Source organism: Hypanus sabinus, chromosome 7 (assembly GCF_030144855.1).
Source record: "Hypanus sabinus isolate sHypSab1 chromosome 7, sHypSab1.hap1, whole genome shotgun sequence".
Lineage (NCBI taxonomy): Eukaryota > Metazoa > Chordata > Chondrichthyes > Myliobatiformes > Dasyatidae > Hypanus > Hypanus sabinus.
Window position 1 is genome coordinate 107,223,422 of NC_082712.1, and position 24,532 is coordinate 107,247,953.

At 51.5% G+C, this 24,532-nt stretch overlaps 1 protein-coding gene across 1 annotated transcript in view; it reads left to right on the plus strand.

Annotated features, from left to right (window-relative positions):
• agbl2 (AGBL carboxypeptidase 2) overlaps positions 1–24,532 on the plus strand; it is a 257,815-nt gene that overhangs the window by 43,659 nt on the left and 189,624 nt on the right. Inside the window, exons 5-7 of the mRNA XM_059975339.1 lie at positions 12,837–12,944; positions 16,359–16,509; positions 20,380–21,162. Of these exons, the coding sequence (XP_059831322.1) occupies positions 12,837–12,944; positions 16,359–16,509; positions 20,380–21,162 (1,042 nt within the window). The remainder of the gene's footprint in view (positions 1–12,836; positions 12,945–16,358; positions 16,510–20,379; positions 21,163–24,532) is intronic.

A 24,532-nucleotide genomic window follows, 5' to 3' on the forward strand; every position in this document is an offset into this window, starting at 1 on the left:
AACAAAACACTATTTTATTAGTAACTACGTCATACAGTAACTTAAACCAGGTAAATCAAGAATTATTGGTGTTATGCATATATAGGTGTAAATATATAAATCCCCAAACTTCTTCAGGCTTAGGTGATAAGTGATACAGTCTTACGACGGTATATAAGAAAAGTTCAGTTCAAATGCTCAGGTTAATTAATGCGAGAGGTTTGTAATCCAAAGACGAATGTTGTGAGAAGGCAATTACATCGGTATTCCACAGATTCCACAACAGCAATACAAAATAACAAGAGCAGTAGGTTTTATCTCCAAAGTTGTTCCACTCCGCACACGAAGTATCACCGACAGTGATCTTCACAAATATCCTTTCAACGCAAGTGGTACCACAGCCGAATCCAGCTACGGGACATCCCAAAGTGGTGGCCACAGGACATAGGGATTATCACCAACAGTAGCTTATCACAAAGGGGATCATCTTCAAGGGAACCACCACCCAGGCAAGGGTCGACACACTGGTAGATTCCACAAGGTTACCCCAAACACACAACGTAATAGCCACTTATCCAGTTCCACGACATACGAAATAACTCCAACAGAGATTTGCCACAGGGGTGCCTTTCTTCAGTGAACTACCACACCCAGTCAAAGGGTAAACATTGGACAGCATCTGTTACTCTCGCGAGACCATGGATCTGCGCCTGAAAAGTCTTGCTTCAGCCTCTCCAGGGTGCAGGCCTGGGCAAGGTTGTATGGAAGACAGGCAGTTGTCCAAGCAGCAAGTCTCCCCTCTCCATGCCATCGATTTTGTCCAAGGGAAGGGCAAGGGCCGATACAGCTTGGCACCAGTGTCATCGCAAGAGTTGCCAGAGCGAAGTTGAAAGCAACGTCGAACTGCCTTAGAGACTCCAGCTCCGGATTTGTCCTATAAGTGGGTATAACCACAAGGCAGCAGAAGTTTGAAATCAGAGTTTTCCCTCTCTTAGGTGGTCTGGCTTCCCAGGCTGACGAGCTCCATCTACCCGAGAGGGTAAACACACACGTGGTATTCACAAAGGTTTTCTCCTCACCAGAGAATCCACTCCTGTGCATTAACTAAGTGACAATCACACTTTTGTATTTGAATGGAATCAAACTCACCCTCATGGGATTTAGAGAGAGAGACCAAATAGTGATCTCTTTGTCAAGTTAAATCAAGTCACTTTTATTGTAATTTCGACCATAACTGCTGGTACAGTACATCATAAAAATGAGACAACGTTTTTCAGAACCATGGTGTTACATGACACAGTACAAAAACTAGACTGAACTACGTAAAAAAACACAGAGAAAGCTACACTAGACTACAGACCTACACTGGACTGCATAAAGTGCACAAGAACAGTGCAGGCATTACAATAAATAATAAACAGGACAGTAAGGCAAGGTGTCAGTCCAGGCTTCGGGTATTGAGGAGTCTGAAAGCTTGGGGGAAGAAACTGTTACATAGTCTGGTCGTGAGAGCCTGAATGCTTCGGAGCCTTTTCCCAATCGGCAGGAGGGAGAAGAGATTGTATGAGGGGTGTATGGGGTCCTTCATAATGCTGTTTCCTTTGCGGATGCAACATGTAGTGTAAATGTCCATGATGGCGGGAAGAGAGACTCCGATGATCTTCTCAGCTGACCTCACTATCCGCTGCAGGGTCTTGCGATCTGAGATGGTGCAATTTCCAAACCAGGCAGTGATGCAGCTGCTCAGGATGCTCTCAATACAACCCCTGTAGAATGTGATGAGGATGGGAGTGGGAGATGGACTTTTCTCAGCCTTCGCAAAAAGTAGAGACACTGCTGGGCTTTCTTTGCTATGGAGCTGGTGTTGAGGGACCAGGTGAGATCCTCCACCAGGTGAACAAGAAATTTGGTGCTCTTAACGATCTCTACTGAGGAGCCATCGATGTTCAGCAGGGAGTGGTCGCTCCATGCCCTCCATGTCAATAGGTTTCTTCTGTTTCAAACCTATTTCTCCTCTCCTCTCTTCCTGCAAACTTGTTCTAGTTGCAGCAAATTTGTGAGAGTCATTTATCAATACTCTGGACAGATCTCAACTCATCCCTTTTGGGCTACTGAAAGTTTAAACCAGTGACCGACTCACTGGTGACTTTCATTGACCGAATCCATCTGACTCTAACTGTGTGTTTCTGTGCATCTGTTACTGTCCTCGTAAAAAGTAAACAAGCTGCAGAGAAACCATAACATCGATTGTCCATCAAATAACTCCACCTCTCTCTCTCTCTCCAAACAAAAATCACAGGCAGAACAAAAGAAATACTTGTACTTTTCTTCCTTCAGAACCTTCACAAGTCACTGAAAAACTGAAAATAAGCAGCTAATTTTCACCATGAACAGCATTCACAGATTTTACAAAGAACCAAGAAGCAGGGTGGGGGGGGGAGCACAAAAGCAAATTCACTCCAGAGTAAAATATTTCACCCGACCAACTCTTTTCTTCCAAAGCACAGGATTAACTCAAACTTCCTTCCAATATTGATTGAGTAAACACGGAACCTCTCCCTCTTCCTCTTCCTCTCCCTCCCACCCCTCTCTCTCTCTCTCTTCCCTCTCCCCCACCCCCAAACAGTGTCCAAAAGTCACTCTCATTCTTCCAGCATTTTAAAGTGGAAGTCCACAGAAAAAAATGAACCCTAGGGGTACATAACACACCCTTGCAGTTCCTTAACTCCACCCACAAAGGTTCAACATTCTCCGACCCTGTGTCACCTCTTTCTAAAGACGTAATTTCATCTTTTACCAACAGAGCCACACCACCTCTATGCCTCCCTGCCTGTCCTTTCGATACAAAGTATATCCTTTGCTGTTAAACTCCCAATTATGGACTTCCTTCAGCCACAACCCACAACGTCATACTGACCAATCTCTAACTGAGCCACAAGTTCATCCACTTTATTCCGAATGCTACATGCTTTAAATACAAAACCTTCAGTCCTGCATTCTTCGCCCTTTTGAATTTTGCTCTGTGGTATAATTTAACTCTTTGCTCTGTCTGCATTTGTACCCATTCATTGCTTGTCCTTCCTTACATTCATGATACACCCACCATCTACTTGTAAACCTGTAGGCTCATCTTCAGCTCTATCATACTGGTTCCCATCCCCAGTATGATAGAGGGGGGAGCAGTGTGTGAACAGACACAGGGGAAGGGGGTGTGGTCTGAACCAGGGAATGGGGAGAGAAGTCAGACCAAGGGGATGGTGGTGAGAGGGGTCTGACCTGGGGGACTGAAACATAACAGTGGGGATTGGGGGTGGTCTGATCCTGGGGAAGGGGTTTAGGGAGGATGGTCTGATCCTGGGGAAGGGGTTTGGTGGTCTGATCCTGGGGAAGGGGTTTAGGGAGGATGGTCTGATCTTGGGGAGGGGGTTTAGGGGGTGGTCTGAACCGCAAGAAGCGGTTTATGGGGGTGGTCTGATCCTGGGGAAGGGGTTTAGTGGGTGGTCTGATCCTGGGGAAGGGTTTTGGGGGGGTGGACTGATCCTGCTGAAGGGATTTAGGGGGTTGTCTGACCCTGGGGAGGGGGTTTGTGGGGGTGGTCTGAACCTGGGGAACGGATTTAGTGGGTTGTCTGATCCTGGGGAAGGGGTTTAAGGAGGATGGTCTGACCCTGGGGAAGGGGTTTAAGGAGGATGGTCTGACCCTGGGGAAGGGGTTTAGGGGGTTGTCTGATCCTGGGGAATGGGGTTTAGGGGGTGGTCTGATCCTGGGGAATGGGGTTTAGGGGGTGGTCTGACCCTGTGGAGGGTGTTTAGAGGGTTTTCTGACCCTGGGGAGGGGGTTTAGGTGTGGTCTGATCCTGGGGAAGGGGTTTAAGGAGGGTGGTCTGACCCTGGGGAAGGCGTTTAGGGGTTGATCTGACCCTGGGGAAGTGGTTTAGGGAGGTGGTCTGACCCTGGTAGGGGGTTTATGGGGTTGTCTGACCCAGGGGAGGGGGTTTTGGAGGATGGTCTGACCCTGCGGAGGGGGTTTAGGGAGGGTGGTCAGACCCTGTGGAGGGTGTTTAAAGGGTTTTCTGACCCTGGGGAGGGGGTTTAGAGGGTTGTCTGACCCTGTGGATGGGGTTTAGGGAGGATGGTCTGATCCTGGGGAAGGGGTTTAGGGAGGGTGGTCTGACCCTGGTAGGGGGTTTAGGGAGGATGGTCTGACCCTGGGGAGGGGATTTAGAGGGTTGTCTGATCCTTTGGAAGGGGTTTAGGGAGGATGGTCTGACCCTGGGGAGGGGATTTAGAGGGTTGTCTGATCCTTTGGAAGGGGTTTAGGGAGGATGGTCTTACCCTGGGGAGGGGATTTAGAGGGTTGTCTGATCCTTTGGAAGGGGCTTAGGGGGTGGTCTGACCCTGGGGAGGGGGTTTTGGAGGATGGTCTGATCCTGGGGTAGGTGTTTAGGGAGGGTTGTCTGACCCTGGGGAAGGAATTTAGAGGGTTGTCTGATCCTTTGGAAGGGGCTTAGGGGGTGGTCTGACCCTGGGGAGGGGGTTTAGGGAGGGTGGTCAGACCCTGTGGAGGGTGTTTAGAGGGTTTTCTGACCCTGGGGAGGGGGTTTAGGTGTGGTCTGACCCTGGGGAAGGGGTTTAAGGAGGGTGGTCTGACCCTGGGGAAGGCGTTTAGGGGTTGATCTGACCCTGGGGAAGTGGTTTAGGGAGGTGGTCTGACCCAGGGAGGGGGTTCATGGGGTTGTCTGACCCTGGGGAGGGGGTCTTGGAGGATGGTCTGACCCTGGGGAGGGGGTTTAGGGAGGGTGGTCAGACCCTGTGGAGGGTGTTTAGAGGGTTTTCTGACCCTGGGGAGGGGGTTTAGGTGTGACTGATCCTGGGGAAGGGGTTTGGGGGTTTGTCTGACCCTGTGGATGGGGTTTAGGGAGGATGGTCTGACCCTGGGGAAGGGGTTTAAGGAGGGTGGTCTGACCCTGGGGAAGGGGTTTAGGGGGTGGTCTGATCCTGGGGAATGGGGTTTAGGGGGTGGTCTGACCCTGAGGAGGGGGTTTAGGGGCTTGTCTGATCCTTGCGAAAGGGTTTAGGGGGGTGATCTGACCCTGGGGACGGGGTTTAGGGGGTTGTCTGACCCTGTGGATGGGGTTTAGGGAGGGTGGCTTGACCCTGGGGAAGGGGTTTAGGGGGCAGTTGGATCCTGTGGAAGGGATTGGGGGAGTGGTCTGATCTTGGGGAGTTGGTTTAGGGGGTGGTCAGATCCTTGGGAAGCGGTTTAGTAGTGTGGTCTGACACTGGGGAGGGGGTTTAAGGGGTGGACTGACACTGGGGAGGGGGTTTAGGGGGTGATCTGAACCTCAAGAAGTGGGGTTTATGGGGGTGGTCTGATCCTGGGGAAGGGATTTAGGGGGTTGTCTGACCCTGGGGAGGGGGTTTGGGGGTGTGGTCTGATCCTGGGGAGGGCTTTTGTTGGGTGGTCTGATCCTGGGGAAGGGGTTTAGGGGGTGGTCTGATCCTGGGGAGGGGGTTTAGGGGGTGGTCTGACCCTGTGGATGTGGTTTAGGGAGGATGGTCTGATCCTGGGGAAGGGGGTTAGGGAGGGTGGTCTGACCCTGGGGAAGGGGTTTAGGGAGGATGGTCTGATCTTGGGGTGGGGGTTTAAGGGGTGGAGTGAGCCTGGGGAGGGGGCTTAGGGGGTGGTCTGAACTGCAAGAAGCGGTTTATGGGGGTGGTCTGATCCTGGGGAAGGGGTTTAGTGGGTGGTCTGATCCTGGGGAAGGGTTTTGGGGGGGTGGACTGATCCTGCTGAAGGGATTTAGGGGGTTGTCTGACCCTGGGGAGGGGGTTTGTGGGGGTGGTCTGAACCTGGGGAACGGATTTAGGGGATGGTCTTAACCTCGAAAAGTGGTTTATGGGGCTGGTCTGATCCTGGGGAAGGGGTTTAAGGAGGGTGGTCTGACCCTGGGGAGTAGGTTTAGTGGGTTGTCTGATCCTGGGGAGGCGGTTTAGGGGGTTGTCTGACCCTTGGGAGTGGGTTTAGTAGATGGTCTGATCCTGGGGAGGGGGTTTAGGGAGGATGGTCTGATCCTGGGGAAGGGTTTTACGGAGGGTTGTCTGACCCCTGGGAGGCGGTTTAGGGGGTTGTCTGACCCTGGGGAGGGGGTTTAGGGATGTTGGTCTGATTCTGGGGAGGGGGTTCAGGGAGGATGGTCTGATCCTGGGGAAGGCATGTATGGGGGTGGTCTGATCCTGGGGAGGGGGTTCAGGGGTGGTCTGATCCTGTGGAAGATTAGGGGGCAGTTTGATCCTGTGGAAGGGTATTGGGGGAGTGGTCTGATCTTGGGGAGAGGTTTAGGGGGTGGTCTGATCCTGGGGAGGGGGTTCAGGTGTGGTCTGATCCTTTGGAAGGGGATTAGGGGGCAGTTTGATCCGTTGGAAGGGTATTGGGGGAGTGGTCTGATCTTGGGGAGGGGTTTAGGGGGTGGTCTGATCCTGGGGAGGGGGTTCAGGTGTGGTCTGATCCTGTGGAAGGGGATTAGGGGGCAGTTTGATCCTGTGGAAGGGTATTGGGGGAGTGGTCTGATACTTGGGAAGCGGTTTAGTGGTGTGTTCTGACACTGGGGAGGGGGTTTAGTGGGTGTTCTGAACCTCAAGAAGCGGTTTATGGGGGTGGTCTGATCCTGGGGAAGGGATTTAGGGGGTGGTCTGACCCTGGGGAGGGCGTTTGGTGTGTGGTCTTATCCTGGGGAAGGGATTTAGGGTGGTCTGACCCTGGGGAGGCGGTTTAGGGAGGATGGTCTGATCCTGGGGAGGGGGTTTATGGGGTGGTCTGATCCTGGGGAAGGGGTTTAGGGAGGTTGGTCTGATTCTGGGGAGGGGGTTCAGGGAGGATGGTCTGATCCTGGGGAAGGCATTTATGGCGGTGGTCTGATCCTGGGGAGGGGGTTCAGGGGTGGTCTGATCCTGTGGAAGGGGATTAGGGGGCAGTTTGATCCTGTGGAAGGGTATTGGGTGAGTGGTCAGATCTTGGGGAGGGGTTTAGGGGGTGGTCTGAACCGCAAGAAGCGGTTTATGGGGGTGGTCTGATCCTGGGGAAGGGGTTTAGTGGGTGGTCTGATCCTGGGGAAGGGTTTTGGGGGGGTGGACTGATCCTGCTGAAGGGATTTAGGGGGTTGTCTGACCCTAGGCCAGGGGTTTGTGGGGGTGGTCTGAACCTGGGGAGTAGGTTTAGTGGGTTGTCTGATCCTGGGGAAGGGGTTTGGGGGGGTGGTCTGATCCTGAGGAAAGGGTTTAGTGAGGGTGGTCTGACCCTGGGGAGGGGGTTTAGTGTGTGTGGTCTGATCCTGGGGAGGGTGTTTCGAGGGTTGTCTGACCCTGGGTAGGGGGTTTAGGGGTTTGTCTGACCCTGGGGAAGGGGTTTAGGGAGGATGGTCTGATCCTGGGGAAGGGGTTTAGGGAGGGTGGTCTGACCCTGGGGAAGGGGTTTAGGGAGGATGGTCTGATTTTGGGGAGGGGGTTTAAGGGGTGGACTGACCCTGGGGAGGGGGTTTAGGGGGTGGTCTGAACCGCAAGAAGCGGTTTATGGGGGTGGTCTGATCCTGGGGAAGGGATTTAGTGGGTGGTCTGATCCTGGGGAAGGGTTTTGGGGGGGTGGACTGATCCTGCTGAAGGGATTTAGGGGGTTGTCTGACCCTGGGGCGGGGGTTTAGGGGGTGGTCTGAACCGCAAGAAGCGGTTTATGTGGGTTGTCTGATCCTGGGGAAGGCATTTATGGGGGTGGTCTGATCCTGTGGAAGGGGATTAGGTGGCAGTTTGATCCTGTGGAAGGGTATTGGGGGAGTGGTCTGATCTTGGTGTGGGGGTTTAGGGGGTGGTCTGATACTTCGGAAGCGGTTTAGTGGTGTGTTCTGACACTGGGGAGGGGGTTTAGGGGGTTGTCTGAACCTCAAGAAGCGGTTTATGGGGGTGGTCTGATCCTGGGGAAGGGATTTAGGGGGTGGACTGACCCCGGGGAGGGGGTTTAGGGGGTCTGACCCTGGGGAAGGGGTTTAGTGAGGATGGTCTGATTCTGGGGAAGGGGTTTAAGGAGGGTGGTCTGACCCTGGGGAAGGTGTTTAGGGGTTGATCTGACCCTGGGGAAGTGGTTTATGGGGGTGGTCTGACCCTGGGAGGGGGTTTATGGGGTTGTCTGACCCTGGGGAGGGGGTTTAGGGGGTGGTCTGAACCGCAAGAAGCGGTTTATGGGGGTGGTCTGATCCTGGGGAAGGGGTTTAGTGGGTGGTCTGATCCTGGGGAAGGGTTTTGGGGGGGTGGACTGATCCTGCTGAAGGGATTTAGGGGGTTGTCTGACCCTGGGGCGGGGGTTTGTGGGGGTGGTCTGAACCTGGGGAACGGATTTAGGGGATGGTCTTAACCTCGAGAAGTGGTTTATGGGGGTGGTCTGATCCTGGGGAAGGGGTTTAGGAGGGTTGTCTGACCCTTGGGAGGGGGTTTAGGGGGTGATCTGATCCTGGGGAAGGCATTTATGGGGGTGGTCTGATCCTGGGGATGGGGTTTAGGGAGGATGGTCTGATCCTGGGGAGGGGTTTAGGGAGGATGGTCTGATCCTGGGGAAGGGTTTTACGGAGGGTTGTCTGACCCTGGGGAGGCGGTTTAGGGGGTTGTCTGACTCTGGGGAGGGGGTTTGGAGGGTGGTCTGACCCTGGGGAGGGGGTTTGGAGGGTAGTCTGATCCTGGGGAAGGGGTTTAGGGAGGTTGGTCTGATTCTGGGGAGGGGTTCAGGGAGGATGGTTTGATCCTGGGGAAGGGGTTTAAGGGGGGGACTGACCCTGGGGAGGGGGTTTAGGGGGTGGTCTGAACCTCAAGAAGCGGTTTATGCGGGTGGTCTGATCCTAGGGAAGGGTTTTGGGGGGGTGGTCTGACCCTGGGGAGGGGGATTAGGGTGTGGTCTGACCCTGGGGAGGGGGTTTAGGGGTTTGTCTGACCCTGTGGAAGGGGTTTGGGTGTTTGTCTGACCCTGTGGATGGGGTTTAGGGAGGATGGTCTGATCCTGGGGAAGGGGTTTAGGGAGGGTGGTCTGACCCTGGGGAAGGGGTTTAGGGAGGATGGTCTGATCTTGGGGAGGGGGTTTAAGGGGTGGACTGACCCTGGGGAGGGGTTTTAGGGGGTGGTCTGAACCGCAAGAAGCGGTTTATGGGGGTGGTCTGATCCTGGGGAAGGGATTTAGTGGGTGGTCTGATCCTGGGGAAGGGTTTTGGGGGGGTGGACTGATCCTGCTGAAGGGATTTAGGGGGTTGTCTGACCCTGGGGCAGGGGTTTGTGGGGGTGATCTGAACCTGGGGAACGGATTTAGGGGATGGTCTTAACCTCGAGAAGTGGTTTATGGGGGTGGTCTGACCCTGGGGAGTAGGTTTAGTGGGTTGTCTGATCCTGGGGAAGGGGTTTGGGGGGGTGGTCTGATCCTGGGGAACGGGTTTAGTGAGGGTGGTCTGACCCTGGGGAGGGGGTTTAGGGGTTTGTCTGACCCTGTGGATGGGGTTTAGTGTGGGTGGTCTGATCCTGGGGAGGGTGTTTCGAGGGTTGTCTGACCCTGGGGAGGGGGTTTAGGGGTTTGTCTGACCCTGGGGAAGGGGTTTAGGGAGGATGGTCTGATCCTGGGGAAGGGTTTTAGGGAGGGTGGTCTGACCCTGGGGAAGAGGTTTAGGGAGGATGGTCTGATCTTGGGGAGGGGGTTTAAGGGGTGGACTGACCCTGGGGAGGGGGTTTAGGGGGTGTTCTGAACCGCAAGAAGCGGTTTATGGGGGTGGTCTGATCCTGGGGAAGGGATTTAGGGGGTGGACTGACCCCGGGGAGGGGGTTTAGGGGGTCTGACCCTGGGGAAGGGGTTTAGTGAGGATGGTCTGATTCTGGGGAAGGGGTTTAAGGAGGGTGGTCTGACCCTGGGGAAGGTGTTTAGGGGTTGATCTGACCCTGGGCAAGTGGTTTATGGGGGTGGTCTGAGCCTGGGAGGGGGTTTATGGGGTTGTCTGACCCTGGGGAGGGGGTTTTGGAGGATGGTCTGATCCTGGGGAAGGGATTTAGAGGGTTGTCTGATCCTTTGGAAGGGGCTTAGGGGGTGGTCTGACCCTGGGGAGGGGGTTTAGGGAGGGTGGTCAGACCCTGTGGAGGGTGTTTGAGGGTTTTCTGACCCTGGGGAGGGGGTTTAGGTGTGGTCTGATCCTGGGGAAGGTGTTTAGGGGGTTGTCTGATCCTTGGGAAGGGGCTTAGGTGGGTGGTCTGATCCTGGGGAAGGGGTTTGTGGGTTTGTCTGACCCTGTGGATGGGGTTTAGGGAGGATGGTCTAATCCTGGGGAAGGGATTTAGGGAGGGTGGTCTGACCCTGGGGAGGGGGTTTAGCGGTTGGTCTGATCCTGGGGAGGGGTTTTATGGGTGTAGTCTGATCCAGTGGAGGTGAGAGAGAATTGTCGTCTGACCTGTAGGTGTGTAGTTGAGGTAGGGTCTGACTGGTGCCAGGTGAGAGGCGGTTTTTTTCTGAACCAGTGAGCGGGTGAGTGTGTGTGGTCTGATAGTCTGTTGCATTGTGCAACTTTGGGCTGGGTGCCCTTAGTTGCCAAGTCACTCACTTTGTGCAGTTGTATTCTGGTAGACATGCACAGTTCAGCCTCTCAAACGAACCTTGCTCCCATTCACAAGAGGTCACAAATCCTACCCCGTTCCTCAGCCCCAATACCTCAAAACCCCACTGTGTAAATTAGACAGGGATGTTTGATTGGTGAAGTATCTGGTCATTTTTAGGAAGTACAAGGGAAGGTGAGCATGGAAAAAGGCTCTTCAGTGCCATGCTGACCAAAATTACCATTCAAGCTAGTCCCATTTGCCTATATTCCTTTAAACCTTTCTTGTCCTGATTTTAAGTGTGTGAGTGTGAGGTACTGTGAGAATAGGTTTGGGCATTTTGGCATTCTGTTGTGTTAATTTGGGTGTTTCAGGATTCAAAGAAAGCTTGTTCAACCGATAGGAGAATTGTAATTGTGCTTGTGGATTGTCTGGACTGATACTGTTTTGTTTGGGACTGCTGTTGGGTGATTTAATTGACATGTAAAACATCAATATCATCAGATAAAGGAGACATGGAAGGTTGCATCTGCTGGAGAAACTGGAGGAACTCAGTGAGCTGGTCTTGAGGGGGTTTGGAACCTGATTAATGGGTCAGGATGTTGGTGTAAAGGTAGACGTCACATGTAGAGGCTGTTAGGAAGGAAAGGCAATCAGTTGGATGAGTTGAAATGAATCTAATATGAAAAGGATCGGAACAAGGGTGATGAACTCAGAGCTTTGATCAGTAAATGGAAGCTTGGCTGTCATAAGGACAGAGATGCGTGCTAGATGTTCCAGAGTTTAGATCTTTCAAAAGGGACATGGGGGGAGATAAAAGAGGTGTGGGGGTGCTATTGCTAGTCAGGGACAATATCACAGTGGCAGAAAGGGAGGATGTTGTGGAGGAGTCATCTACTAAGTCAAGATGGGTGGATGTCAGAAACAGGAAGAGTGCAATCACTTTATTGGGAGTATTCTGTAGCCCCCACCATAGCAGCAGAGATACAGAGGAGCAGATGAGTGGCATATTTTGGTAAGATGCAAAAATAACAGGGTGATAATGGGTGATCTCAATTTCCCTCATATTGATTGGTATTGCCTTAGAGGGGAGAGAATATTTTAGGGTGTGTCCAGGGAAGATTCCTGACAAAATATGTGAACAGGCTAGCTAGAGTACAGAGTATACTGAATCTAGTACTGAGGATGAATCTAGTCTGATCTCTCAGAGTGTGAACATTTCAGATATAGTGAGCACAACTCCCTGGCTTTTAACATAGCTTTAGACAGCTAAAGGAGCAGATGGTGTAGAAAAGTACTTAATTAGGGAATGGCAAATTATTAGCAGGAACTTGGGAGCGTAAACTGAGGGAAATGCATAACAGAGATGTGGAACTTGTTGGTTGTGGCCATTTATTAAGTGTAGTAAGAACAAAGAACAACGAAAAGGCAAAGAACAATGTTGTATACTAAGAGCTAGCACAGACTGGACAACGAGACATTCCAGTGATAAGAGTAACTTATGAAATAGCCAGATTCATTGGCATAGCACCCGCTGCACAAAAGCTTCTAGAAAATACAGAATCAGTTATACTACAATTACTAATATAATCACTGAACAATTACACCTACATAAATAGGTTTTTATATAAAAATACAACAAGCATATGCGAAAAATAACAATTTTATTCTCTAACCCAAAGGTACCAAAATAGTGAAGTGTGAGGGGGAAGAGTAGGAGAGGGCTTGGAAGGAGAGTGTAAAAGTGGAAGAGTGTATAGAGGGAAAACAGGAGGGAACAGGAGCAGGGTGGGTGGAGACAGTGTGGTTAGACTGACAGACAATATGAATGGGATGGTGTTATGCAGGTTGGAGGGGAGCACAGAGGTTGACAATGAAATGGACAGGTGGGCATGGGAGATGTCCAATGCCCAGTATCTCCGATTCTGTGAACTGGGCAGTTGTTGCATGAGGGAGTGGAGTGGGGGAGGGAGGTGCTACAGAGCCCTCAGGTGAGACCTCACAATGGTCTTGCACATTATTGTCTACACTGCACTTCCTGTGTAACTGCAACACTTTATTCTGCACTGTTACTGTTTCACCTTGAACTATTTCAATGCACTGATGGAATGAATTGATCTGTATGACTGGTATGCAAGACAGGTTTTTAACTGTACATGCCAAAATATCAACCAATTTATCAATGTGTTCTGGATTAAGATGTAGATGAGACTATTGTGTTCTGGTGAAGATGAATGATCAATTTTTATTATGCAGAGTGGAGCCCACCAGAACCAGAGAAGCTGTACCAGCCCAGCCACCAGGAGGACATGCCCGCCTGCTTGGGGGATGAAGGGAAAAACATAGTGTTTGCCATTGATGCAGGTAATCTCCACACTGTTCCTGACCAAGGCCATGCCTTCTCCCAAAATATCCAGCAGTCAGCTCCCACTACAACATGATTTTGTATTTAGTAATAAGTCTGCATTTGTATACTCAATAATATGATAAGCTGACTCCTTGGGAGGTAGGAGCAGGGTGTGTGGAGGTGATAGTTGTATTACCTTAAAGTATTACCTTCCTACTTTTGCATCCAATCTCCATAGCAAAGTGATAGCACCCTGGGAACTTTACTAAATACTTGCTGTATCTACATACCAACCTTCGCTGAATTGTGCACAGAGGCACCCTGACGACTCTGCATCTTTCAGCTCTACACTCTCGCCCATTGGTGAAAATTTGTGAATGAGGCCTAAAGGGCTTGAGATTTCTGTTTGTATTTCCAGTTAATTGTATGACCAGCTTTAGGGTAGTTGTCTTTATTGACAGACTATTTCCCATTCCCAAATTTCTGCAAACAGGTTACCTCCCATTCCCTATCAAATCCAAACAGATTACCTCCCATTCCCTATCAAATCCAAACAGATTATTTCCAATTCCCATCCTCTGCAGATAGACTGTCTCATTCCCAACCCTCTGCAGAAAGAGTCTCGCATTCCCAATCCTCTGCAGACCGACTATCTGCCATTCTCAATCCTTATAGACCGACTATCTCCCACTCTCAATCCTCTGCAGACAGACTGTCTCAATTCCCAATGCTCTGCAGATAGACTGTCTCCCGTTCCCAATCCTGAGTAGACCGACTATCTCCCATTCTCAATCCTCTGCAGACTCACTGTCTTCCATTCCCAATACTGTCTCCCTAATCCTCAGAGAACAGTCTGTATTTACTGTCACTGTCTGTGTTTCACTGTCTTTGCCCGTGTTTATGGTCACTGTCTGTGTTTACTCTCATTGTCTCTGTTTACTAATACTGTTTGCTGACACTGTCTGTGTTTCAATGTCCCTATCTGTGTTTCACTGTCTGTGTGTGTTCACTGTCACTGTCTGTACTTCACTGTCAGAGTCTGTGTTTACTGTCACCGTCTATGTTTCACTGTCACCGTCTATGTTTCACTGTCACCGTCTGTACTTCACTGTCACCGTCTGCACTTCACTGTCACCGTCTGTGTTCACTGTCACCGTCTGTGTTCACTGTCACAGTCTGTGGTTACTGTCACAGTCTGTGGTTACTGTCACCGTCTATGTTTCACTGTCACCATCTGTGTTTACTGTCACCATCTGTACTTCACTGTCACAGTCTGTGTTTACTGTCACCGTCTATGTTTCACTGTCACCGTCTGTGTTTACTGTCACCATCTGTACTTCACTGTCACAGTCTGTGTTTACTGTCACCGTCTATGTTTCACTGTCACAGTCTATGTTTCACTGTCACCGTCTGTGTTTACTGTCACCGTCTGTGTTTACTGTCACCATCTGTACTTCACTGTCACAGTCTGTGGTTACTGTCACCGTCTATGTTTCACTGTCACCGTCTATGTTTCACTGTCACCGTCTGTGTTTACTGTCACCGTCTATGTTTCACTGTCACCATCTGTACTTCACTGTCACAGTCTATGTTTCACTGTCACCGTCTGTGTTTACTGTCACCATCTGTGTTTACTGTCACCATCTGTACTTCACTGTCACCGTCTGTGTTTACTGTCACCGTCTATGTTTCACTGTCACCATCTGTACTTCACTGTCACAGTCTGTGTTTACTGTCACCATCTGTACTTCACTGTCACAGTCTGTGTTTACTGTCACCGTCTATGTTTCACTGTCACCGTCTATGTTTCACTGTCACCGTCTGTGTTTACTGTCACCATCTGTACTTCACTGTCACCGTCTGTGTTTACTGTCACCATCTGTGTTTACTGTCACCATCTGTACTTCACTGTCACAGTCTGTGTTTACTGTCACCGTCTATGTTTCACTGTCACCATCTGTGCTTCACTGTCACCATCTGTGCTTCACTGTCACCGTCTGTGTTTACTGTCACCATCTGTGTTTACTGTCACCATCTGTGTTTACTGTCACCATCTGTACTTCACTGTCACAGTCTGTGTTTACTGTCACCATCTGTGTTTACTGTCACCATCTGTACTTCACTGTCACAGTCTGTGTTTACTGTCACCGTCTATGTTTCACTGTCACCATCTGTGCTTCACTGTCACCGTCTGTGTTTACTGTCACCATCTGTGTTTACTGTCACCATCTGTACTTCACTGTCACAGTCTGTGTTTACTGTCACCATCTGTGTTTACTGTCACCATCTGTACTTCACTGTCACAGTCTATGTTTCACTGTCACCGTCTATGTTTACTGTCACCGTCTGTGTTTACTGTCACCGTCTGTGTTTACTGTCACCGTCTGTGTTTCACTGTCACCGTCTGTGTTTCACTGTCACCGTCTATGTTTACTGTCACCGTCTGTGTTTACTGTCACCGTCTATGTTTCACTGTCACCATCTGTGTTTACTGTCACCATCTATGTTTCACTGTCACCGTCTATGTTTACTGTCACCGTCTGTGTTTACTGTCACCGTCTATGTTTCACTGTCACCATCTGTGTTTACTGTCACCGTCTGTGTTTCACTGTCACCATCTGTGTTTACTGTCACCGTCTGTGTTTACTGTCACCGTCTATGTTTCACTGTCACCATCTGTGTTTACTGTCACCGTCTGTGTTTCACTGTCACCATCTGTGTTTACTGTCACCGTCTGTGTTTACTGTCACCGTCTATGTTTCACTGTCACCGTCTGTGTTTACTGTCACCGTCTATGTTTCACTGTCACCATCTGTGTTTACTGTCACCGTCTGTGTTTCACTGTCACAGTCTGTGTTTACTGTCACCGTCTATGTTTCACTGTCACCTTCTATGTTTCACTGTCACCGTCTGTGTTACTGTCACTATGTTTCACTGTCACCGTCTGTGTTTACTGTCACCGTCTGTGTTTACTGTCACCGTCTGTGTTTCACTGTCACCGTCTGTGTTTCACTGTCACCGTCTGTGTTTACTGTCACCGTCTGTGTTTCACTGTCACCGTCTGTGTTTACTGTCACTATGTTTCACTGACACCGTCTATGTTTCACTGTCACTCTCTGTGTTTCATTGTCACTGTGTTTACTGTCACTGTCTGTGATCCACTGTCCCTGTGTGTGTTTCACTGTCACCGTCTGTGTTTACTGTCACCGTCTGTGTTTACTGTCACTCTCTGTGTTTCATTGTCACTGTGTTCCACTGTCCCTGTGTGTGTTTCACTGTCACCGTCTATGTTTCACTGTCACCGTCTGTGTTTACTGTCACTCTCTGTGTTTCATTGTCACTGTGTTCCACTGTCCCTGTGTGTGTTTCACTGTCACCGTCTATGTTTGGGTCTGATGTTATGCATTAACCAACACCTTATCATCTTACAGCTAGCAAAGATTCTTACTTCACCTTTTCCCGTGTCGGAGGTCACCGCGGCCCTTTGAGCACTGCTATGGTTGATACAAGAGGTAAAAATTCCAGCACTCTGATCTTCGAATCAAGGTTTGAGAGTGGAAACCTGCAGAAAGCGACTAGAGTGTGAGTAGATTCAGCCCTGCCTCTGTCTGGAACAAACTGGGACATTGTTTCACTGGGCTCCCATCTCCCCAGTCACCTCCACCCACACTGGTTGCTGACACCCGTGTAGTTGGCCTTCTGTTCTGTTAGCCCGACTTTCGTTCCTCCATCTATTTTCTCTCTGCTCTTCTGTCTCCATATAAACCTACAGGTGCTAGAATGCTGTAGATTGAGATTGTGTCAAAATTTTCCGTTGTTTCATCAATCTCAAACGACAACAGCTTTAGTTCACAAACACAGAAAATCTACAGAAACTCAAAATGCAAAGCAGAACCTACAAAACGCTGGCAAAACTCAGCAGGCCAGGCAGCATCCTCCTCAAACTCCAAATTCTCTTCCTTCCCAGTCCTAATGAAGGGTTCTGGCCCAAAATGTCGACTGTTCACACTTTTCCATAGATGCTGCCTGGCCTGCTGAGTCCCTCCAGCATATTGTATGTAAGCAGCTTAATTAATTGGGCCTATCTCATCTCAAAGTGAAGAGTTCAGGACCACCTCTCCCTGGGGAATTGTGTTTGTTGCACAGCTCCACCCTCAGCAGAAATGAGGAGTCAATTATTCTGGCTGGCCCGGTGAGGCCATAGATCACATCCCTGCACGACTACGTGAAACATGCATGGAACCAGAAATGGCTCTTTATGAATGGTGAATATTCACAGAACCCACCCAGATACAGGGAGATCCCCGGTAGTGATATGATGTTGATTGTAGTAACCACTCATGACCCAACCTGTCACCCTCCCATTACCCCCACCGTCACCCACCCATTACCCCTATCACCACCCTCCCATTACCCCCCCACCGTCACCCTCCATTGCCCTATCACCCTCCCATTACCCCCACTATCACCCTCCCATCACCATCCTGATGCCATCTCATTGCCTCCCCTCAACCTCACATACCCCCCTTGTCACTGTGCCATCACTACACATCACTCTCCCATTTACCCCTTGTCACCCTCTCATTAACTCCTCTCTCACTCCCATTACCCCTTATCACCCTCCCATTACCCCTTGTGACCACCCCCTTAACCTGCCCCATTACCAGCCACCCTGCCGTTTTCCAGCCTGGTCATTTACCAACCCCCACCCCCACTGCCCCTCGAGAGCTGCCCCGATACCAGTCACACTGCCATTTTCCATATAGCCATATAACAATTACAGCACGGAAACAAGCCATCTCGGCCCTTTTAGTCCGTGCCGACCGCTTACTCTCACCTAGTCCCACCGACCTGCACTCAGCCCATAACCCTCCATTCCTTTCCTGTCCATATACCTATCCAATTTTACATTAAATGACAATACCAAACCTGCCTGTACCACTTCTACTGGAAGCTTGTTCCACACAGCTATCACTCTGAGTAAAGAATCCAATTTACCACCCTATCATCCAGATCATTAATGTATATGACAAACAACATTGGAACCAGTACAGATCCCTGAGGTACACCACTAGTCACCGGCCTCCAACCTGACAAACAGTTATCCACCACTACTCTCCGGCATCTCCCATCCAGCCACTGTTGAATCCATTTTACTACTTCAATATTAATACCTAACGATTGAACCTTCCTAACTAACCTTCCGTGCAGTACCTTGTCAAAGGCCTTACTGAAGTCCATATAGACAACATCCACTGCTTTACCCTTGTCAACTTTCCTCGTAACCTCTTCAAAAAATTCAATAAGATTTGTCAAACATGACCTTCCATGTACAAATCCATGTTGACTGTTCCTAATCAGATCCTATCAGATAATCAGATAATTATATATACCATCTCTAAGAATACTTTCCATTAATTTACCCACCACTGACGTCAAACTTACAGGCCTATAATTGCTAGGTTTACTCATAGAACCCTTTTTAAACAATGGAACAACATGAGCAATACGCCAATCCTCCGGTACCATCCCTGTTTCTAATGACATTTGAAATATTTCTGTCAGAGCCCCTGCTTGTCAAGAGGGCCGGATGGACCCAAACGCAGGATGCAGGCACTGAAGTACTGGGGAGGGGGGGGAACAGGATGGGGATGCCATGGCACTTAAGGGTAGCTGGGGTTCAGGCAGATATTCTGGCAGGCGAAGCGGAGCGGCTCCTGAAGTCCAGGTTCAGGCAGACAGATCCTCGAGGTTCAGGCAGGCAGACAGACAGACTGATAGGTCTAGGTGGCAATAGGCTAGCGGAGAGCCCTCCCTGGGTGGGCCGCATGTATCCCGGGTAGGGCCGCCTCCCAGGCGGAAACACCGGAGGCCTGGGCATGACGCGGACCCCTAGGCGGGTGCGGGCACTATCCCAGAGTTCGGGCGGAAGAGAAGGAGGGGGCAGAACCCCCTCCGGGCCACGGCGGGTCGGCCGGAGCTGCCTGATGGAGGCAAGGGATAGGGACAGGCAGAACCCCCGCCGGGCTGAGGCAGGTCGGCCAAACGCACCCGACGGAGGCAAGGGATAGGAAAAGGCAGAACCCCCGCTGGGCCGAGGCGGGTCAGCCAGACGTGCCCGACAGGGGCAAGAGGTAGGAACGGGCATAAGTCCAGCCATGCCATGACAACGGGAAAATTCGGAAACGGCTGGCAGACAGCGTGAACACGTGAAACACAAAACCGAGCGGAGAAGCGGGACCAGCGCATGGGAAGAAAGGCGGGAGAGCGGACCAACCTGGCAGTACTGGTACAGGCAGAGAAGCATGATGAAGAATAGGTCTGAGCCCGGGCGGGATAACAGAATGCAGAGACGAGTTTGGAGCCAGCAGGGAAACAAAACGACCACCCATCTGGTCCCAGTCCCAAGGCCCCTTATAAACACCTGCAGCTCAATGAGTCACAGGTGTACCTCCTTGAACCAGGAGGGTCTTAACTAGATCATGGGTGACGGGAGGGACAACTGCAAGACCCAGAGTCCGGAGCCCCCGGACTGGATCAAAACCCAGAACACGGTTCCGGATCGGACCCTGACACTGCTATTTCTAAACTAACTTCCCTCAAGGTCCTAAGCAATATCCTGTCAGGACCCCGGAGATTTATCCACTTTTATTTTCCTTAAAAGCGCCAGTACTTCCTCCTCTTTAGTTGTCATAGTTTCCATAACTTCCCTACTTGTTTCCCTTACCTTACACAATTCAATATCCTTCTCCTTAGTGAATACCGAAGAAAAGAAATTATTCAAAATCTCCCCCATCTCTTTTGGCTCCACACATAGCTGTCCACTCTGATTCTCTAAAGGACCAATTTTATCCCTCACTATCCTTTTGCTATTAATATAACTGGAGAAACCCTTCGGATTTATTTTCACCTTACTTGTCAGAACAACCTCGTATCTTTTAACTTTTCTAATTACTTTCTTAAGATTCTTTTTACATTCTTTATATTCCTCGAACATCTCATTTACTCCATGCTGCCTATATTTATTGTAGATCTCTCTCTTTTTCTGAATCAAGTTTCCAATATCCCTTGAAAACCATGGCTCTCTCAAACTTTTAGCCTTTCCTTTCAACCTAACAGGAACATAAAGATTCTGTACCCTCAAAATTTCTCCTTTAAATTACCTCCATTTCTCTATCACATCCTTTGCATAAAACAAATAGTCCCAATCCACTCCTGCTAAATCCTTTCACATCTCCTCAAAGTTAGCCTTTCTCCAATCAACAATCTCAACCCTGGGTCCAGTCCTATCCTTCTCCATAATTATATTGAAACTAATGGCATTGTGATCACTGGACCCGAAGTGCTCCCCAACACGTACCTTCGTCACCTGACCTGTCTCATTCCCTAACAGGAGATCCAGCCTGGGCATTTACCATGTGAATTGCCCTTTATCCTGTTCCTCTGTTGCAGTGACACCTACGAGTACGAGCTGACTCTGCGAACTGACCTCTACACCGACAGACACACGCAGTGGTACTACTTCCAAGTGCAGAACATGCAGCCCGGGGTGACGTACCGTTTCACCATCATCAACCTGATGAAGCGCACCAGCCTGTACAGCCAGGGCCTGAAGCCGCTGCTGTATTCGGAGCGAGAGGCAGAGCTGAGGCAAGTGGGTTGGCACCGCGCGGGCCAGGACATCTGCTACTACAGGAACAACCTGGGCCAGGAGGGCAAGAGGCTGTACTCTCTCACCTGGACCTGCCAGTTCCCCCACGCCAATGACACCTGCTTCTTCGCCCACTCCTACCCCTACACTTACTCAAACCTGCAGAGCTACCTGAGTCTCATTGCCAGTGACCCTGTCCGCTCCCAGTACTGCAAGCTGCAGGTTCTCTGCCGTAGCCTGGCAGGCAATGTGGTCCACGTGTTGACCATCACCTCTCCAAGTGGCAGTCAGCAACCCCGCCCACAAAAGCAGGCGGTGGTAGTCACTGCCCGCGTCCACCCCGGCGAGACCAATGGCTCTTGGGTTATGGTGGGCTTTTTGGACCACATCCTGGGTGGCTCCGATGATGCCCAGCTCCTGCGAGACACGTTTCTCTTTAAGGTGGTGCCCATGCTGAACCCGGACGGTGTAATCGTGGGGAACTACCGCTGCTCATTGACTGGCCGGGACCTGAACCGCAACTACAGCACAGTGCTTCGAGACTGCTTCCCCTCCGTGTGGCACACCAGGAACATGGTGCAGAGGTGGGTAATTTCCCCTCTGTGTGGCACACCAGGAACACGGTGCAGAGGTGGGTAATTTCCCCTCCGTGAGGCACACCAGGAACACGGTGCAGAGGTGGGTAATTTCCCCTCCGTGAGGCACACCAGGAACACGGTGCAGAGGTGGGTAATTTCCCCTCCGTGAGGCACACCAGGAACACGGTGCAGAGGTGGGTAATTTCCCCTCTGTGTGGCACACCAGGAACACGGTGCAGAGGTGGGTAATTTCCCCTCCGTGTGGCACACCAGGAACACGGTGCAGAGGTGGGTAATTTCCCCTCTGTGTGGCACATCAGGAACACGGTGCAGAGGTGGGTAATTTCCCCTCCGTGTGGCACACCAGGAACACGGTGCAGAGGTGGGTAATTTCCCCTCCGTGAGGCACACCAGGAACACGGTGCAGAGGTGGGTAATTTCCCCTCCGTGTGGCACACCAGGAACACGGTGCAGAGGTGGGTAATTTCCCCTCCGTGTGGCACACCAGGAACACGGTGCAGAGGTGGGTAATTTCCCCTCCGTGTTGCACATCAGGGACACGGTGCAGAGGTGGGTAATTACCCCTCCGTGTTGCACATGAGGGACACGGTGCAGAGGTGGGTAATTTCCCCTCCTTGTGACACACCAGGAACACGGTGCAGAGGTGGGTAATTTCCCCTCCATGTGGCACATCAGGAACACGGTGCAGAGGTGGGTAATTTACCCTCCATGTGGCACATCAGGAACACGGTGCAGAGGTGGGTAATTTCCTCTCCGTGTGGCACACCAGGAACACGGTGCAGAGGTGGGTAACTTCCCCTCCGTGTGACACACCAGGAACACGGTGCAGAGGTGGGTAATTTCCCCTCCATGTGGCACATCAGGAACACGGTGCAGAGGTGGGTAACTTCCCCTCCGTGTGGCACATCAGGAACACGGTGCAGAGGTGGGTAATTTCCCCTCTGTGTGGCACACCAGGGACACGGTGCAGAGGTGGGTAATTTCCCCTCCGTGAGGCACACCAGGAACACGGTGCAGAGGTGGGTAATTTCCCCTCCGTGTGGCACACCAGGAACACGGTGCAGAGGTGGGTAATTTCCCCTCCGTGAGGCACGCCAGGAACACGGTGCAGAGGTGGGTAATTTCCCCTCTGTGTGGCACACCAGGAACACGGTGCAGAGGTGGGTAATTTCCCCTCCGTGTGGCACACCAGGAACACGGTGCAGAGGTGGGTAATTTCCCCACCGTGTGGCACACCAGGAACACGGTGCAGAGGTGGGTAATTTCCCCTCTGTGTGGCACACCAGGAACACGGTGCAGAGGTGGGTAATTTCCCCTCTGTGTGGCACACCAGGAACACGGTGCAGAGGTGGGTAATTTCCCCTCCGTGTGGCACACCAGGAACACGGTGCAGAGGTGGGTAATTTCCCCTCTGTGTGGCACACCAGGAACACGGTGCAGAGGTGGGTAACCTCCCCTCCGTGAGGCACACCAGGAACACGGTGCAGAGGTGGGTAATTTCCCCTCCCTGTGACATACCAGGAACACGGTGCAGAGGTGGGTAATTTCCCCTCCGTGAGGCACACCAGGAACACGGTGCAGAGGTGGGTAATTTCCCCTCCCTGTGACACACCAGGAACACGGTGCAGAGGTGGGTAATTTCCCCTCCGTGTTGCACACCAGGAACACGGTGCAGAGGTGGGTAACTTCCCCTCCGTGTGGCACATCAGGAACACGGTGCAGAGGTGGGTAACTTCCCCTCCGTGTGGCACATCAGGAACACGGTGCAGAGGTGGGTAACTTCCCCTCCGTGTGGCACACCAGGAACACGGTGCAGAGGTGGGTAACTTCCCCTCCGTGTGGCACATCAGGAACACGGTGCAGAGGTGGGTAATTTCCCCTCCGTGTGGCACATCAGGAACATGGTGCAGAGGTGGGTAATTTCCCCTCTGTGTGACACACCAGGAACACGGTGCAGAGGTGGGTAATTTCCCCTCTGTGTGGCACACCAGGAACACGGTGCAGAGGTGGGTAATTTCCCCTCCGTGTGGCACATCAGGAACACGGTGCAGAGGTGGGTAATTTCCCCTCTGTGTGGCACATCAGGAACACGGTGCAGAGGTGGGTAATTTCCCCTCCGTGTTGCACATCAGGAACACGGTGCAGAGGTGGGTAATTTCCCCTCTGTGTGGCACATCAGGAACACGGTGCAGAGGTGGGTAATTTTCCCCTCCGTGTGGCACACCAGGAACACGGTGCAGAGGTGGGTAATTTCCCCTCCATGTGACACACCAGGAACACGGAGCAGAGGTGGGTAATTTCCCCTCCATGTGACACACCAGGAACACGGTGCAGAGGTGGGTAATTTCCCCTCCGTGTGGCACATCAGGAACACGGTGCAGAGGTGGGTAATTTCCCCTCTGTGTGGCACACCAGGAACACGGTGCAGAGGTGGGTAACTTCCCCTCCATGTGACACATCAGGAACACGGTGCAGAGGTGGGTAACTTCCCCTCCATGTGGCACATCAGGAACACGGTGCAGAGGTGGGTAATTTCCCCTCCGTGTGGCACATCAGGAACACGGTGCAGAGGTGGGTAATTTCCCCTCCGTGAGGCACACCAGGAACACGGTGCAGAGGTGGGTAATTTCCCCTCTGTGTGGCACACCAGGAACACGGTGCAGAGGTGGGTAATTTCCCCTCCGTGTGGCACATCAGGAACACAGTGCAGAGGTGGGTAATTTCCCCTCCATGTGGCACATCAGGAACACGGTGCAGAGGTGGGTAATTTCCCCTCCATGTGACACACCAGGAACACGGTGCAGAGGTGGGTAATTTCCCCTCCATGTGACACACCAGGAACACGGTGCAGAGGTGGGTAATTTCCCCTCCATGTGACACACCAGGAACACGGTGCAGAGGTGGGTAATTTCCCCTCTGTGTGGCACATCAGGAACACGGTGCAGAGGTGGGTAATTTCCCCTCCATGTGACACACCAGGAACACGGTGCAGAGGTGGGTAATTTCCCCTCCATGTGACACACCAGGAACACGGTGCAGAGGTGGGTAATTTCCCCTCCATGTGACACACCAGGAACACGGTGCAGAGGTGGGTAATTTCCCCTCCGTGTGACACATCAGGAACACGGTGCAGAGGTGGGTAATTTCCCCTCTGTGTGGCACACCAGGAACATGGTGCAGAGGTGGGTAATTTCCCCTCCGTGTGGCACATCAGGAACACGGTGCAGAGGTGGGTAATTTCCCCTCTGTGCGGCACACCAGGAACACGGTGCAGAGGTGGGTAATTTCCCCTCCGTGAGGCACACCAGGAACACGGTGCAGAGGTGGGTAACTTCCCCTCCGTGAGGCACACCAG